At 36.9% G+C, this 16,119-nt stretch overlaps 1 protein-coding gene across 3 annotated transcripts in view; it reads right to left on the bottom strand.

Moving 5' to 3' along the window:
* The window catches only part of slif (cationic amino acid transporter slimfast), a 136,760-nt gene that overhangs the window by 79,930 nt on the left and 40,711 nt on the right, over nucleotides 1-16,119 (bottom strand). For all 3 annotated transcript variants that reach the window (XM_069834658.1, XM_069834657.1, XM_069834659.1), the window contains one exon: nucleotides 15,431-15,670. In XM_069834658.1, the coding sequence (XP_069690759.1) occupies nucleotides 15,431-15,662 (232 nt within the window). In that variant the 5' untranslated portion in view covers nucleotides 15,663-15,670. The remainder of the gene's footprint in view (nucleotides 1-15,430; nucleotides 15,671-16,119) is intronic.

Genomic DNA, 16,119 nt, shown 5'->3' with positions numbered 1-16,119 from the left:
CACCACGCGCCACTACTCTTCATCCAATCATTTCGCTCATTGCACAAACCCCGTACTCAAGAGTAGTGGCTAAGATTTCGGTCTCTACTTATTACAGGGTAATTCAGGAGAAATATTAAAATTGTATGTGGTAGTAGCATGGACTATTCTGAGTAAAAACTTAATATAAACATGTGTCCAAATTTCAATTGGTGTGTAGATACAGCCGTTTGAATATTACGTCTAACAAATCTTACAAATGACTGTGTACTATTAAGTACGTACAAAAGAATAGTACTACGTATCCCTCTTCTGAGATCGTCTGAGGGCAGCACTGTTCGTAATGAGTATAGATAAAGAACTGTTTTTAGTTAGTCCGTACAGATCCGATGTGAGCGCAAGTCTGAAACAGATGCCAAAGCCAAACACTCGGCATTCTGAATAACATGTGATTCCAGTTGTGGTCTTACGATGGATCGGCCGCGGTGGATAACTTACTGGCCACTAAGAACCTCAGACCTTACTCCTGTCGATTTTTGTCTGTGGGAGTGGATGAAATGCGATGTGTACAAAAACAAGTAAAGACAAGGGACAAATTGTTCGCTCGCATTATGAATAGTGCTGTCCTCATGAAAGAATTACAAGAAGACTTTAGAAGAGCAACACTTACTATTGTTAATAGAGTGGAAAAGTGTATTGCTGCCGGTGGTGTATTTTTTTAACCATAACCTTGAACTGTTTGAAATATATTAATGCAATGTAAATAAGCAATAAATGTAATCATTAAGTTACGTTTCTTTCCTTCTTATCACTTGTAACATATGCTATGTGTAACATTCAAACAGCTGTATTTCCATTGAAAATTGGACACATGTTTATATTAACTTTTTTATTCAAAACAGTCCACATTACCACTCCCCACCGTATTATTCCCCCTGAATGACCATGTTATGTAGAATTATTGTTGACAGTTGTCCCAGCAGGTCAACCTGTCGATTGAGACTGCAAATATCCAGTGAAACATCATTAGACTCTTGGGAGACAAACAAAGAAATGAAATAGAACGAAGTGGAACAAAGGTCTAATCCTTCAAAATTGAGATCGCCACGTACACCATTACATATTATAATAACTTATATTACTTTTTCCCCTGTTTCGAATACACAGAAGCCTGAAGGTTCATTGTGCTTGTCAGCAGCGAGATGAATCCGAGTATTAGCTATGAGGTTACCTGACGTTTGCGTCACAGTTTGGGAAAGAAACCTAACCAGGTAAACAGTCCAAACGGGGTTCAAACCCACGCCAGATCGTAACATCAGATCCAGAGTCCAACTCGCTGCCATGAGAGCTATTATCACTACCACCACTGTCACTACTACTACTACTACTACTACTACTACTACTACTACTACTACTACTACTACTACCACATTACAATGTATGTACATAGACAAGTAGAATTTGATATGCATAAAGGCCACAATTTACATTATTTTTATTTAATTTTACTCGGTTATTTTACGACGCTGTATCAACATCGTGTTCATAATACTTGTGTTCGCTTCGTCTGCGATGTCCGTCGCGCTGACCACATTACCCCATCCTTCCAAACTATAAACTGGCTACGGCTTAACGAACGTAGAAATTTTCATTCTCTTGTTCTCCTTTTCCAAGTCCTTCACACTTCTACACCTACCTACCTTGCCTCCCGTTTCAGTTACCTGTCATCATATCATAATCTCTTCACACGCACGCAAAATAGCCGCATACTAGCCATACCAACACATAAGACATCATCGTATTCATCATCATACACAATCTCGCTCTCGCGCTTGTGGAATACCCTACCCAGTGACATCAGAGACTGTCGGAATTTAGTAGCGTTCAAAAGCAAGCTTATTAAGCATTTTCTTACTGCGTAGAGTAGGTTTAATTTTTACTTAATAAATAAGAGAAATGCTTCTCTCTTCTTAACTTTTACAATAAACTGTCTAGCTTTTATTAATCAGTTAATCTTTTAGTACTTTGATTTTTATTGTATCTGTAAATTTAATATTAATTGTAATTATAATTGTAATTGTATTCTTAATATTGTAGTTGTAATCCCCTGGTAGAGAGGAAGGGAGGCCTGATGGCCTTATCTCTATGGTTAAATAAATAAATAAATAAATATAATAATGTTGTTAATAAAATGTGAAAAAAGTGATAACAACCCAGGTTATTTAGCGTCTGAATGGAATGAATGTGATAATACCGGTGAAATGCGTCCGGGGTCCAGCACCAATAGTTGCCCAGTTTTTGCTCATGTTGGGTTGAGGGAAAACCCCAACCAAATAAATTGTCCCGACTTAACTCGAACGTTTTAAATATTTTGCCCAGATTTCCGTCCTTCATTTATTGTGGATTACATCGTGATTTGATAACGTTAGTCACATATTATAGATTGCAATATATAAATTGTTGTTCTGGTCATATATCTGTTTCAATCTTATAATATGCTTCCGCGAGTATTAACAATTTAGTGTATTCCTTCCCACTTGACTAAAAGAAGTTGGTGATAAGAAGGTTATTGATGTGTACATTAAATGGACATCCAAAAACCGCGCTTTTCAGAGCTACGTAATTTTTCCAAAATATCTTCAAGAAACATGCAATAACTCTGAGTAACTTATGTTCAAATTGCGAAGATATAATAATATAAAAATGTCACAGCCGGGGACTGGACTCGGCTAACGCTGTTCATTCAGCTATGAAGGAGATAAGGGGTCGTCAGCACAGAGCACGCTGGGGCTAGTCTCTCTTACGCCATGTCCAAGGTTAAGGCGGTCAAGGCGGTGCGTGCGGTGCGATGCGTTTACTGCGGTTGACGTTCACAATCAATCTGTGTGTAATAAATGGAGTTGTCCAGCGTGAACACGAGAGGCGTGCGATTCATACGATGCTGTGAAGCCGCACCGCACGCATTGTTTGGAATTTAAGACGGTTTGATTTTCACCGCAGATGTCGTCCGACAAGCAATAGCAATTGAAGTGTTAATTTCCGAAGTATAAACAAGAAATGTATTGTGGAACAAAAGAAACCCTCAGTACAAGGATCGTTTAGCTATTGACAAAGAATGGAACTCTGTAGCTGATAGTACGGGATATTCAATTAAGTTTAAAATAAGTAAATATGTAATTATATAGGTTTTAATCAATGTATTGTTTTCAAAGCTCGTGTTAATGAGATTACTTAAACATTAAATTACTTTCAATTAAAATTATTGATAAAAGGTGTCTCGCACATTTTCTGCTGCTCTCGACGTACGATTGTTTGCCTTCGAGTGCTGGAAATTATGATATCCTTGCTTCACATTATCTTTCGAGACATTGGTAGAAGCATCCTATTCCTTGTCAATTATAGCGCTATGGAAAATTATTTTACAATATGAAATGCATTTTCTACAATAATTTCAATAGATTTCAACAACACTCCATTCTACAGTCATTCTTCAAAGTGATAAACGGTAATTGAAATGTGAGGCCGTTATCTTGTTTTGAACTCTTCTAGTATAGGGTCTCATTAGATATGTTCTTAAAGGATAAGCTTTGTCTCTTAAGAATAAAAATTGTCTTTTTTTTTTTTTTCGAAGTTACGTACCTGCGCAACTTTTCGTAAAGGTAAAGAGTCATTTTTTAATGTTTTGATAAATAGCTGAGTTATGAAATATTTATACATAATTGTCTTTTCCATATGCGTCCACGTCGATCATTAAAAATCGATATTTTGCATTAAAAACTGCCGTACGCAGTTACAGTGGACACCTTCGCTTTTCCTCGCAGGTATTTGCGATGCGTGTTTTAACGCGGTGCCCGCATTGCTCGTGCTCGCATTTACTTAGGACACGGTGTTACCCGCGGAAATCGCAGTGCACTAGGGTGCACTCCGTAGCTGCTAGCGGGTATGCTCTCTATCTCTCCCTGTTGCACGACAGTGCACACGGGACAGCACCGAGTACCCTTTGCACATTTCAGAGTGCTGACGACCACTGAGATAAGAAATGCATAAGTATAACGTTGGAGTTGATTGACACATACTATTTATCGGATTATTTTACGATGCTTTATCAACTACTGTGATTATCTAGCTTCTGAATGATATGAAGGTGATAATGTCGATGAAATGATTTCAGGGTCCAGCGCCTAAAGAGCATCTGCTCTTATTGGGTTGAGGAAAAATCCCGGGAAAAAACCTCAACCAGGTAACTTGTCCCAACCGGGATTTGAAGCCGGGCCCACTCGTATATGATCAGGCATACTAACCGTTACTCCAGAGCGATGGACGACATAGGATATATTCAGAATTATAATTGTTACAATATTTACAACGTAAACTACATATAGCTTTAAAGAAATCTGCCACTGTCGAATGGAGGGTTTGTGAATGCATTCAAGAATGTTTCACATTATCCTGGTAATTCGAGAACTTAATTAACTTTGAAGTTAATTCGAAACGTTATGATTGCATATAGATAATAAACAGTAATATAATGAAAATAACATGAACATCTACACATGATGTACATACTCTCTTCCCACTAGAAATACCACAAAATTATCCGGCGTTGTTTAATACTGTGAATGTGGCCTAGTAATAAAAATTGTAGAGTGGACGTTCTAAGTTTCCTTTTATATGCTCCTTCACCTTACAAATTAAAAAAAATAATAATGTAATTTCAACAAGCCGGAACTCTTATACCTCTCATCTCGAGTCACGAACATTTATTAGGCCTACAGAATAACACTCATTACAGAAATTACAGGTTACATTGTTACTGTACACAGAACTTTTCTAAATTATTTATAAAAATAAACTTAGTTACTCTGGAAATTATCATCATTTTCACCGAATTTCAAGGTTTAGGTTCTTTGGTCTGCAGTTTTACCTTCCTTAAGCCTTGGGTTTTAACAACCGCGCAATGACGCCTGCGTGCACGTGGTGCGGCACAACCTGAAACCAAAAGTTTGACGTGTGCGTGAGGCGCACTGTCGTGGCTTTTAAGAGACCACAGTATAAGAAGAATTATTCTGTGCGTCTCGCTAGGAGTATCATGAAATTCGCGTGTTTCGTGTTGACACTTGTTGCCTTGTTGGCTGTTGCTTCAAGAGGAGGAGGGTGATGATGTTAATAATTTAAGATTAGGCCCACTGATTTACTGTGCAACTGAGGGTGCCACAAATATTTTCAATAGAAGGATAGACTACATTTCCAGGTATTTTTCTCGGACATCCTGCCCTTGTACGACTTTTGCTAACGTCGTAAATAACAGGAAAACTACGCATACAATCTATTAATAATCTGTCTTCAAACTCTTCTTTGGAACTCATGATACAAAGACAAATATTGAAGGCCTACAATACAAGAACAATTTTAAAAAATTTCCAACCTGTTATAAGGGATATGGCTATATCATTACTTGGGTCGGAAATATATGCACTATAAAGTAGTATAATGCTAGTTCGTATATATTTAACTACGCCCCCATACGCGTCTGATATCAGATGTTTCTGGATACTTAGCTGTGGTGTAGGAAGCATTGCATAATTAGTCCATTCACAGAAATCTTTAAAAAAAGACAAAACAAATTTAAGCACAGCGCCTCTTGAAAACTGCTGCAAAGGTGAATTTCACGTGTGAAGGGTTAGACGCGCAGTTCAATACTTGCATCCTTTAGGTTATTATTTGACATTACTGGAATATCTGAACTTCGTAACGCTGTAAACCACGCTTTCTTAACGGTAAAGCGCAGCATGCTTATCCAAAAAATATAGTTGATGTCATTTTATTATATCAGACGTGTATGGGGGCTAGGTTAAACATAATATATACGAAGTAGCAATACTACTTTATAGTGCATAATTAAATTCCGACCCCTAATCATTATACCACAGTGCATAACACACTATTGCGTGTCACGCCGAAGTCAAAATCTGGATCCCGCTGCCGCATTGGGCATTACCCTAGAGCATTACTCAGCGGGTCTCACACAGAGTCGCTGCGCAATAGTCACGCGTGTGGCTGTTAAAATCCAGCCTCCTAAATAAACACAAATTTGACTTCTACGTGCCGCATCACGCTCAAGTAGGCGTCATTGCGCGGTTGTTAAAAACCAAGGCTCTAGTCAGATGTATGACCCAACATTATATATTCACAAGTATTGTATGTATGTATGTAGTCCACACCTGTAGAGTAACCGTTAGCGCGTCTGACCGCGAAACCAGGTTCGATTCCCGGTCGGGGCAGCCTGGTTGAGGTTTTTGCCGGAGTTTTCCCTCAACCCATTACAAGCAAATGCTGCGTAACTATCGGTGCTGGACCCCGGACTCATTTCACCGGCATTATCACCTTCATCCCATTCAGACGCTACATAACCTAAAATGTTGATAAAGCGTCATAAAATAACCTACTAAAATAAAAAAATATATATGTATCGTATGCGAATGTGCGCTTGGTATAGCCTATGTACTATGTACAGTATGTAGCAGACCTATTAGAATTTATTGCTGTAGAAATAAGCAATGTTGTTTTTAGTTGATTACTTAACAATGCTGTACCAACTACTGTACTACGTTATTTAGCGTCGATGGAATTGGTAATAGCGAAATGGTACTTGGCGAAATGAGACCAAGAATTCGCCATAAATTACCTTACATTCGCCTTACAGTTGCAGAAACTCGGAAAAACCCAACCATGTAATCAGCCCAAACGGTAATCGTATTCGAACCCACACCCGAGCTCATCTCCGGATCAGCAGGCAAACGCGCCTACCGCCTGATGCACGGCAGTGGCCTATATTGTTTTTTTTTTGTATACCTTGTATGCTTCCGAAAGCTAAAAACACTATCGTTTAGTGTCAATAAATTCTCATCAGTCATATTAAAATTATGTAGAATAAAGCCTTTATCCATGATGTTAATATATCTCAACTATAAGGATGATTCTATCATTTTCGTTACTGCCTCCCAAGGGATTTTCCACTTCCTATTTCAGTTATGGGCAATAACATCTGTATCACAGGGCACATAAAAGAAAAGTAACAGCCCAATTACGTCCATCCGCTTACATGACCTCACATTCTGCTCTCCGCCCCAACCACCAGATCAAGTGGCTATGACAACGATTATTCCCACTTCCTCATCGTTATTTCTTTGTTGAATGTCTGGTCCTAAACTACAGCATTTGTTAAAAACTTTTCTCTTTTACTAAATTTAGCGCGAGAGAAGCTGGCAACTCATTGGAATGTATAGAATATTATAAAGGCCGCTTTGTAGCTCAGTTGTCAGAGCGCTGGTTTTTTATGACTCGGACACTGGTTCAAATCTCGGTGCTGGGGAAGTCATACTTCAGGTAGACAAAGCGAAGGTTCCCACAATCATTCCACCATCACTCCCGATTTCAGTAGATCCTATTTATAATCATTTTAGTAGTACAGTATCTATTTAAAATAGTGCGACTGGAAGAGTATTGTGACTGTCGTATAGACGACATCAGTCTGAGAAAGCGTAGTGTCCACCGCTGTGGAGTAACGGTTAGCGTGTCTGACCGTGAACTAGCTGGCCCGGCTTCAAATCCTGACAGACAAGTTACCTGGTTAAGATTTTTTCCGTGGTTTTCCCTCAACCCATTAAAGAGCAAATACTGGGTAACTTTCGGCCCTGGACCCTGGATTCATTCCGCTGGCATTATTACCTTCATTTCATCCAGGAGCTAGATGACCATAGCAGTTGATAAAGCGTCGTAAAATAACCGATTAAAAAAGAAAGCGCAGTACGCTCTATGGGGATGAAAGGGCGCTTCCTTGGAATTTCACTGGACCTTGAGCGTGTCGCTATAGTGGGAAGTTTTAGTACTAGTAGTAGTAGTTTGCTAAATCCCCTCTAGAGTCGAAACGCTTCCCAAGCCTAATGCAGTAAACGGCAGTTTCCGTTAATGAGCGTGAGACTGTATTATTGGTTTGTTTGTTTTTTTTTTTATAATATGTCTCAGATTACGAAAAGACCAAAACTATTGACAACATATCTTATAAAGAGAAATTCAGATGAAGCTGCTACAGACGATAGGTAAACGAATAGCAAAGAACACGAGCCAGACCTCCAAAGCCTATATTTGTAGTAGTAGAGGTTATGTTTTTCTCTGAAAACAAGCTACAAATGCTTCGCTTTAGCAATAAATTTTGTTTTGCTCTCATTTACAGATGACAAAAATGGACAACCGTCTACAGAATTGAAAAATCAAAATGGAATCGCTGAATCTTCCTCTGAACCAACATAAATGTCCGCAAGAATAGTACACATCAGAATGTATCTGCTATAAATGAGCGCGATTCTTGTAATGACCCAATTCTAGCTAAACGTTTATAAGCGTCGGAGTCTTTCAACCAGATGTATTACATTTCTCTGTAACCAATGAGCGAAAATTTAGGCCTGAATGGTATAAGGTTTAAGATTATTCATGGTTAGAGTATAGTTCACTGAGTGACAAAGCTTACTGTTTTGTGTGTCGATCTTTATATCAAGGCACTATAAGTAAAGGAGGTGATGCTTTTACAACAAAGGACTTTTGTAACTGGAAGAAAGCAATCAGTAGTTTTGATAGCCATAAAAAATCTCAATCACATTTGAACAACAGTGTGAAATTGTTATTGCTAAAGGAAAGTGAAAGAAGTAGGACTGTTTATAAGAAACTAAGCGAGCAGTTTTCAAAAGACGTGGAAGATAATCGCAAATATCTCTATGCAATTTGTGAATGTTTGATTTTTTGTGGAAGACAAACTATACCTTTAAGAGGATTGCAAGTTATGTCACCATAAATCTCAATTTCACCGATACATTTACTGTTCTTGTGGCATGAGACTGGATTTTCACAGAACAAAAGTAACTTTTTGGAGTTAATGAAACTTCGTAGCAAAGACAACGCGTTATTTAAACGTTTCTTTATCAACCAAGAGAAAAATTTTAGGTATATATATATATATATATATATATATATATATATATATATATATATACCTATGAAATGTTCTATTGCAAGCGAAGTTAAGAAATGTGGAATTTTTTTCCACCATTGCAAATGAAACACAAGACATTTCAAAGCATCAACAAGTAACAGTTGTCATAAGATACAGTATGTTGAAGAAAACATGAAAATCAATTATTAATCATTTGTAGGATTCTAAAGTACGTTCTATGTTATTGAAATCTCTGATACTTTCTTTGGACCTTGACATTAAAAACTTACCTGGCCAGTGTTACGACGGTGCAGCTAAAATGCATGGAATACACAAATGGATTGCAACAAGAATACTAGCAGAGAATCCAGCTGCAATGTACTATGTGCACTGTCATACTCATATACTTAATTTATGCGTTGTTAGTTTCTTTAAAGGAATCCAGTCGATTCGAAATACTTTTCACATCCTGCAAGTCTCTATACCTTCATTGAGGTATCAGCTAAAATACTTGATATATTTGAAATGATCCGAAAAAAATAGTAAATCATTTGCCGATGGGACTCTAACTTTGAAATCTCTGACGCTAGATGATACTCGTACTTCCGTGTAGAAGCTGTTCGATCACTTCTTGATAACCTTGACACCACAATTGCAGCCTGCATGAAATTGCAGAAAGCAGCCATACCTGCGAAGGAGAGGCTCATTTATTATTAAAATGCATCGAGGATTTCAATTTTGTTTTTGATCTATTGTTGTTTCGAAGAGTGCTAACTGAGTGTGATATCTTATCAAAGACACTTCAGTCGCCTCAACTTAATCATGTCGCTGTGAAAGATGTTGTGAAAGTTATTGTTGAAGTTTTACAATCGTTTAGAAGTGATGATTTCTTTCAGAAACTATGGAATTTGTGTTCTGAGCTTGTGCAAAAGTACAACTTCAGACCACCAGAGTTTCCAAGGCAATCAAGAATTCCTTTGAGATATGGCGATGGAAATAAAGTCCCATATGATAGAGTTGAACAGTTTTATAAAGTCACTATTTTGTACCCTCTTTTTGACACAATTTTTTAAGAAATGTCTAACATAAAAAAAAAGGATTTAGACACACTAATGCAACTAAGAAATATTTGCAGACAGAATTTGAATGCTTTTATCGCATGCAAGCCTTCAAAGGAAAAGCTATTGTAGAAAGAGCTACACTTCTTGTTAAAAAGATTTGAAAGATGATTTCCCTGTGATTTTTTAACTATTTCTTTTATATTTCAGGATTCCAATGAATTCAGCTTCAAGTGACCGATCATTTTCTTGTTTGAGACGGCTGAAAACATACTGCAGAAACACTGTAGGGCAAGGAAGATTATCATCTTCACCTTTATTAGCAATTAAGAGTGATAGTGCTATTGATGTAGATCAAGTAATTAGTATTTTTTATAGAGGGCAGCAGAGGAGATAGCACTTTGTCTTAAATGTTCATGATTGTGATAAGTGTAAATAAAAATATGGATAGAGTGGGAGGGAGCAGTAAGCAAAGTCATTGAATAAGCTTATGGTAGCCTAATGGAGGAATTTAGGCCGCTGAGAAATAGCAAATGTAAATCATTAAAACAAGATGTTTCATACCCACTGTCATAATTTGTCAGTTTCTGCTTCAGTTACTGTATTGCTCAAATTGTGCAACATTATTTTGTCTATATTGTCTATCTTTGAATATTCTTTGAGTTCATACTTGTAACTAATAATATAATTTGAGATAAATTAAAGATGATTTTTTAAGTAAAAAGATAAAGTGTTTCAATTTTTGCCCCCCCCCTTAATGAAAACTTTGATATCCCGCCTCTGGTTCGAGTATTAATATTATGATAACGAGAGAGAGTATGGAAAGGGCGAATAAATAAGAGGGGGATGAAGTGTGCATAATTCGATATAAGATAGAAAGTGAGTGTAGATTTCTCCTCTCATGTAACCTAAGCCATGATAACTTCTCGAAAGAAGGTGAGATATGATCTTAATATCGAACATTACAAACGAAGCGGACGCACGCGTTATGAACACGCTGTACTTTCTGGGAGGAATCAATTCTGAGATCACTGAACAAAACGTCGCAATAATCGAAGTTCACAGGTGTAATATTCAGGTCGCTGATATCAGGAATTAACCTATGGTTCGCGAACTGAATAACCTGTCATTTATATGCGTTTAGGCCTAGATCATATATGTAACAGATAACTCATCGCTATGTTAAAATCGGCAGCACTTTGAAGAGAACAACCGCTAGGTCGCCACCCGTCCGCCGTAAACGAACACGAGATGGCAGTACAGTCGCTAATGCAATTCAAATGGGAATTATGATGTGACTCCTTATGTAACAACTAGATGGCAGCGTAGTAAACCTGACAAAAGTTGTTAACCTCAAAGCCTATAAGGCCGACCTATCTGGGTTTAGGTTAAGTCCAAATTGTTGAGACCAGAAAGAGATAGAGTCAAGACTATTAGTCAGTGCATCAGGACTGGCTGAAATATACAATTGAACGTCGTTTGCATGTATTTGTACAGTGCTTCAATGATTTAGAAATTCATTGAATTTCCGTTCCGTTGAATAGGGTGAGAAAAAGAAATTTCTAAAGACGAACGGTTACGTAGTTTATTGTAATTGCAGTAATGAAGACGCAAGTACTTGTGAATTTTCGGAAGTGCGGCAGCGTCGCAGTTTAGGCGAAACGCTGCTAAGTCGGAAGGTACCGGGTTCGATTCCCGATGGTGTCATGACCATGCGAAAATGCATGGAACTTACAATTCGACCTCACTGTCCCAAATTTCTTCGTTTAAGTATGCACCTGTCACTTCTTGTGACGTAGAAAGGTTATTTTCTGTGTTCGAGAACGTGCTGTCTGGTAAACACATGAACTTAAGTAAAGAAAATTTGGAGAAATTAGTTGTAATACATTGTTTCAAAAGAAAATAAAAATGTAACAGTGTAGAACTCAATTTTGCTAGTGCATATTCTTAGTGTTTTTTTTCCTTCATTGTGCAAGTTTCGTCATACTATGATAATGAAGTAATGCAGACATGCATGCTTTAAGATTAGATATTGCATGGAAATCCGTCTCTATTCATAATATTCTTGTACCAGCTGACCTCCTGAATTCAGGCCACTACTGCAATGACCTTCGTTTGAATGTTGGCAACTCAACATTTAGCTACACTGGCAAAATGAAATCTACAGTACTGTTACATACAGTCCATACTTAAACTTAAAATCTACCTAGGACAAAATTCATGCCATGTCTGGAAATTTTCACACAATTGATGATATAAGCCCAGCGGATCAGTCACACTTTTTATTTTGATTTGTTTTTGTTTATAATTTTACGAATTATATAGCGAACTTATTGCGATGCTGAAAAATCTATTTCGAAATTTTCGCGGAAAGTCTCTTTTTCGGTATCCCTGATACTGGAAAAGAGGCTTTGGCCACATCGTCTTCTTGTCTATCTTTCTGTCTGCCTGTGTGCTGCAATAATTCCTCTTGAACTATTAAACTACACCTATTGGCGAATTTTGTTCGTATTCAATAATTATGAGTCAATTCATCACGAATAATTATGCACATGAAATACATTAACTTTTAGTATAATATTGCAAAAAAACATTATTTTATTCGTGACATTTATATTATATGTAGAATAAAATGGCAAATGAAACAGTAGAGTTTCTATCAACGAGATAAACGCTTTTCTAAGATAAATTAATTACTGTATATAGAATTATTTATACTTTCCGTTACGATTTTAACTTAAGACTTTATCCTCTCCGACTGGATCATTGCACAAATAGTGGAGAGTGAAATGAATGTTTGTCGATCATCAGCCGTAAAACTCCCTGTTTCTTTTTAAGCTTGGGTGAATGTCCACAAAAGCACGGTCTCATAAATATTAAAATAAAAGGAAGGAATGTATTAATACTTAAAAAATTGTGTTACTTTATTATAATATTAATATCGGATAATTTGATTCGTAAAATATAAGAATAGATATTTTATGTTGGACACTCTTTTAAATTTAATTATATAATCTATAAAACAATTTAATTTATAAATAAAATCAGCTATCTTACATTTTTTAAATAGTGAAAAAGGTTTTTGTACGAGATCCAGAAAAAGAAAGTGCAGTTTCTTATTTTAGAATATAGAAAATGGTTTCATTTATATTTGTCTTTTACATGATAGTTAAATAATATAGGCTATATTATAAGCAGTAACATTTGTAGCGTGATTAAAGAATTGAACTTCTTTCACTACACATTAGAGACTATGCACTTAAAATGTTAGATGAATCATGTTTGGTCACGATTTTTTTATAATTATTTAGATTATTTTTTATAGAATCAGTATCGTTAGCAACGAGCAGTACACAGTACAGTACAATTTCTTTCTTACCAACATGGTTGGCATAAAAGAGGCCAAGAATATTTAGTGTTACAATCGTAGACTTAACAAATTGCTCTAGCTCCATTGAAGTTAATAATTTTTTTGTTTGCAGCATGCGGTATGAGTATATGTATAACAAGATTTGCGACAGATGTCAGCAGAATCTTTATTTTCGCGAAATATCTAAGATATGTGTCATAAGTTACTTTACAACAGTATTCTTTATTTGTTACGGTATTACAGTACAGTTTCTGGTTTTGTCATTCAATAATTAGTTTCCGATCCATGGTAATTTAGCAAAAAAAGTTTGTTTTTGTTCCTTGTATTATCCCTAGAAGTTTGAGTATTGAATTTAGATACACCCTGTAGATGCACATATCAGCCACAACATCAATCAGAGTACTATATTATATTATGTAGAATGACACCATTGAAGAGAAAGGCCTTCTATTAACTATTATCCTCCTTGAGGGGAGGGGCACGAGCTGGGGACTGCTTTCGCACTTAGGTCGCTTGAGTGGGCGCATTGTACTACCCAGAATGGAATATGCACTAAGGCCCTCCGCGCTACAGATTCCCCTGCGGCCTCCCCGAAATCCTGTACAGCCTACAGAATCCATTTTACATTTCCACGTAGAATCACCGCGGCCCCTCAACCCCAGGTTCCACGGACTGTTTCGGCACGTTACTCCTGGAGTGGAACTCTTGAGCAAAAAATAAAATTAAAGTATCCGCCGTTTGGAGGTAATATTCAACATTTACATGAAATGTAGTAACTTATACCGATGCTTTTTATTTCCATATATGGACTTCACTTTTAAATGTAAGATACATACGAGACTTTTGCACTTAAAATTAGACATACGCATGCTCGAACGCCCGCGATGTAGAATTAGTATAGCTAATAAGCAAAGCAAACATTCTGATGAAGGCAGATAAAAAAGTTAATCTTTTTCCTTCCACCTTGTTAATAATGTCAAAAGAAGTGCTTATACAAATTTTGGTCACTCGAACGCAATTACGAGGTCGTCCAGAAAATGATTTTCCCTGGGCCATTTACAGAAAAAAGCGCAATTTGATGAAAAGATGTATTGAAACAGATACAGCAATTGTTGCCCTAATTTTCAACATATTCCCACTGGAATTGAGACATTTTGTCATACCATGGGATCAATTTTTGTATCCTTGTGTCGTAGAAGTCCGCCACCTGGGACCGGAGCCAGCTTTTGACATTCGTCTGCACCTCTCTGTCGAGCCCATGATGTGACGAATGTCTCAATTCCGGTGGGGAATATGTTGAAAAATAGTTCAACAATAGCTGTGTCTGTTTCAATAATTTTTTTTCAATGAAATTATATTTTCTCTCTGTTAACGGATCCTGGCGAACTTATGTTTTACGACCCTCATAATTGCGGTCGAGTGGCCAAAATTGGTATAAGCACTTCTTTTGACATTATTAACATGGTGAAAGAAAAAAAAAACTTTTTATCTGCCCCCATCAGAATGTTTGCTAGTAAGACAAGAGGAAAATATATACGCTCTAGAAGGGATTCCAATTCACAACTGTGTCTTATATACAACTTTAAAAATGCAGTAATATTATAATTTATTTTTTTAAACAATATTTCTTAGAATAACAAATTATTCGGTAAAGCTACTTCTATGTACTCTAATATCCTAGTCGCTTTCATTCAATGCCTACTTCACAACCCCCTCCCCCAAAAAAAAATGTTATGCACATTATTTACGTACGAAAATATATTGCCATGAAATTTTATCGTACAGGATTGCCTTGCTCTAGAACTGTTTCGATTGCGTAATAGAAGCAAATGTTTAATCGAACATAAGTCGTCATAACGTGGCGTCTTCGGCATGTGGACATAAGGCCAGCAGCCATTTGGCATTTCTATGCTTTAAAAGGGCTATAGCGCCCGGATTATTATTATTATTATTATTATTATTATTACTATTATTATTATTATTATTATTATTATTATTATTATTATTATTATTATTATAAGTCGTCATAATACTCACCGGCAAATGCAGACGCAATTGCGGCTACCAGAAAGGAGATTGTTACTGACGGACCAGCTTCGGTTTTGGCTACAGAACCAGCAAGAACGTACACTCCCAGGCCAAGGGTGCTTCCGACGCCCAACATTGTGAGGTCCATGATGGTCAGACATCGAGCCAGCTCTGACTTTTCCACTGACTCATCCGTCAGTGTTTTCTTTCGGGCGAGAACGGACAGAATCTTTCCCAACATTTTGTCACCTGCAAAATCGTCAAAATCAAAAAATAAATAAAATTAATATTTCCTTTTAAACAGTCATTAATGCTCATACGGTGATAATGAAGGAGAGATGTGTCAATAACAAGAAAAGAAACTAAGGCAATAGTCACTTTTTAATAGGTAAAAATAAAACTACTGATTCCATTACAGGCCCCGAAAGACCCATATGATGGCATAATGTTCAGACTCTTGCTTAACGACACAATCGGCAGTGAGTAGCAGTAGTGATGTCAGTCCTATGTTACTTTGTAACAGAATATGCTGGAAATTAAATCCAAGACCATAGGCAGGAATCCATTTTATTATTATTGGTTCTAAAACCTTCCAAAGATTGTCAGTACAGAGTTGTCATACCAGACTACCGGGTTAAGATTATCTCTCTCCCATTCTTAACATATTGAGCAGGAATCATTCTGTTTTGTCTCAAGTC

The sequence above is a fragment of the Periplaneta americana genome, chromosome 9 (assembly GCF_040183065.1).
Source record: "Periplaneta americana isolate PAMFEO1 chromosome 9, P.americana_PAMFEO1_priV1, whole genome shotgun sequence".
In the NCBI taxonomy this organism is placed as follows: domain Eukaryota; kingdom Metazoa; phylum Arthropoda; class Insecta; order Blattodea; family Blattidae; genus Periplaneta; species Periplaneta americana.
This window is presented reverse-complemented; position numbering and strand designations above follow the sequence as displayed.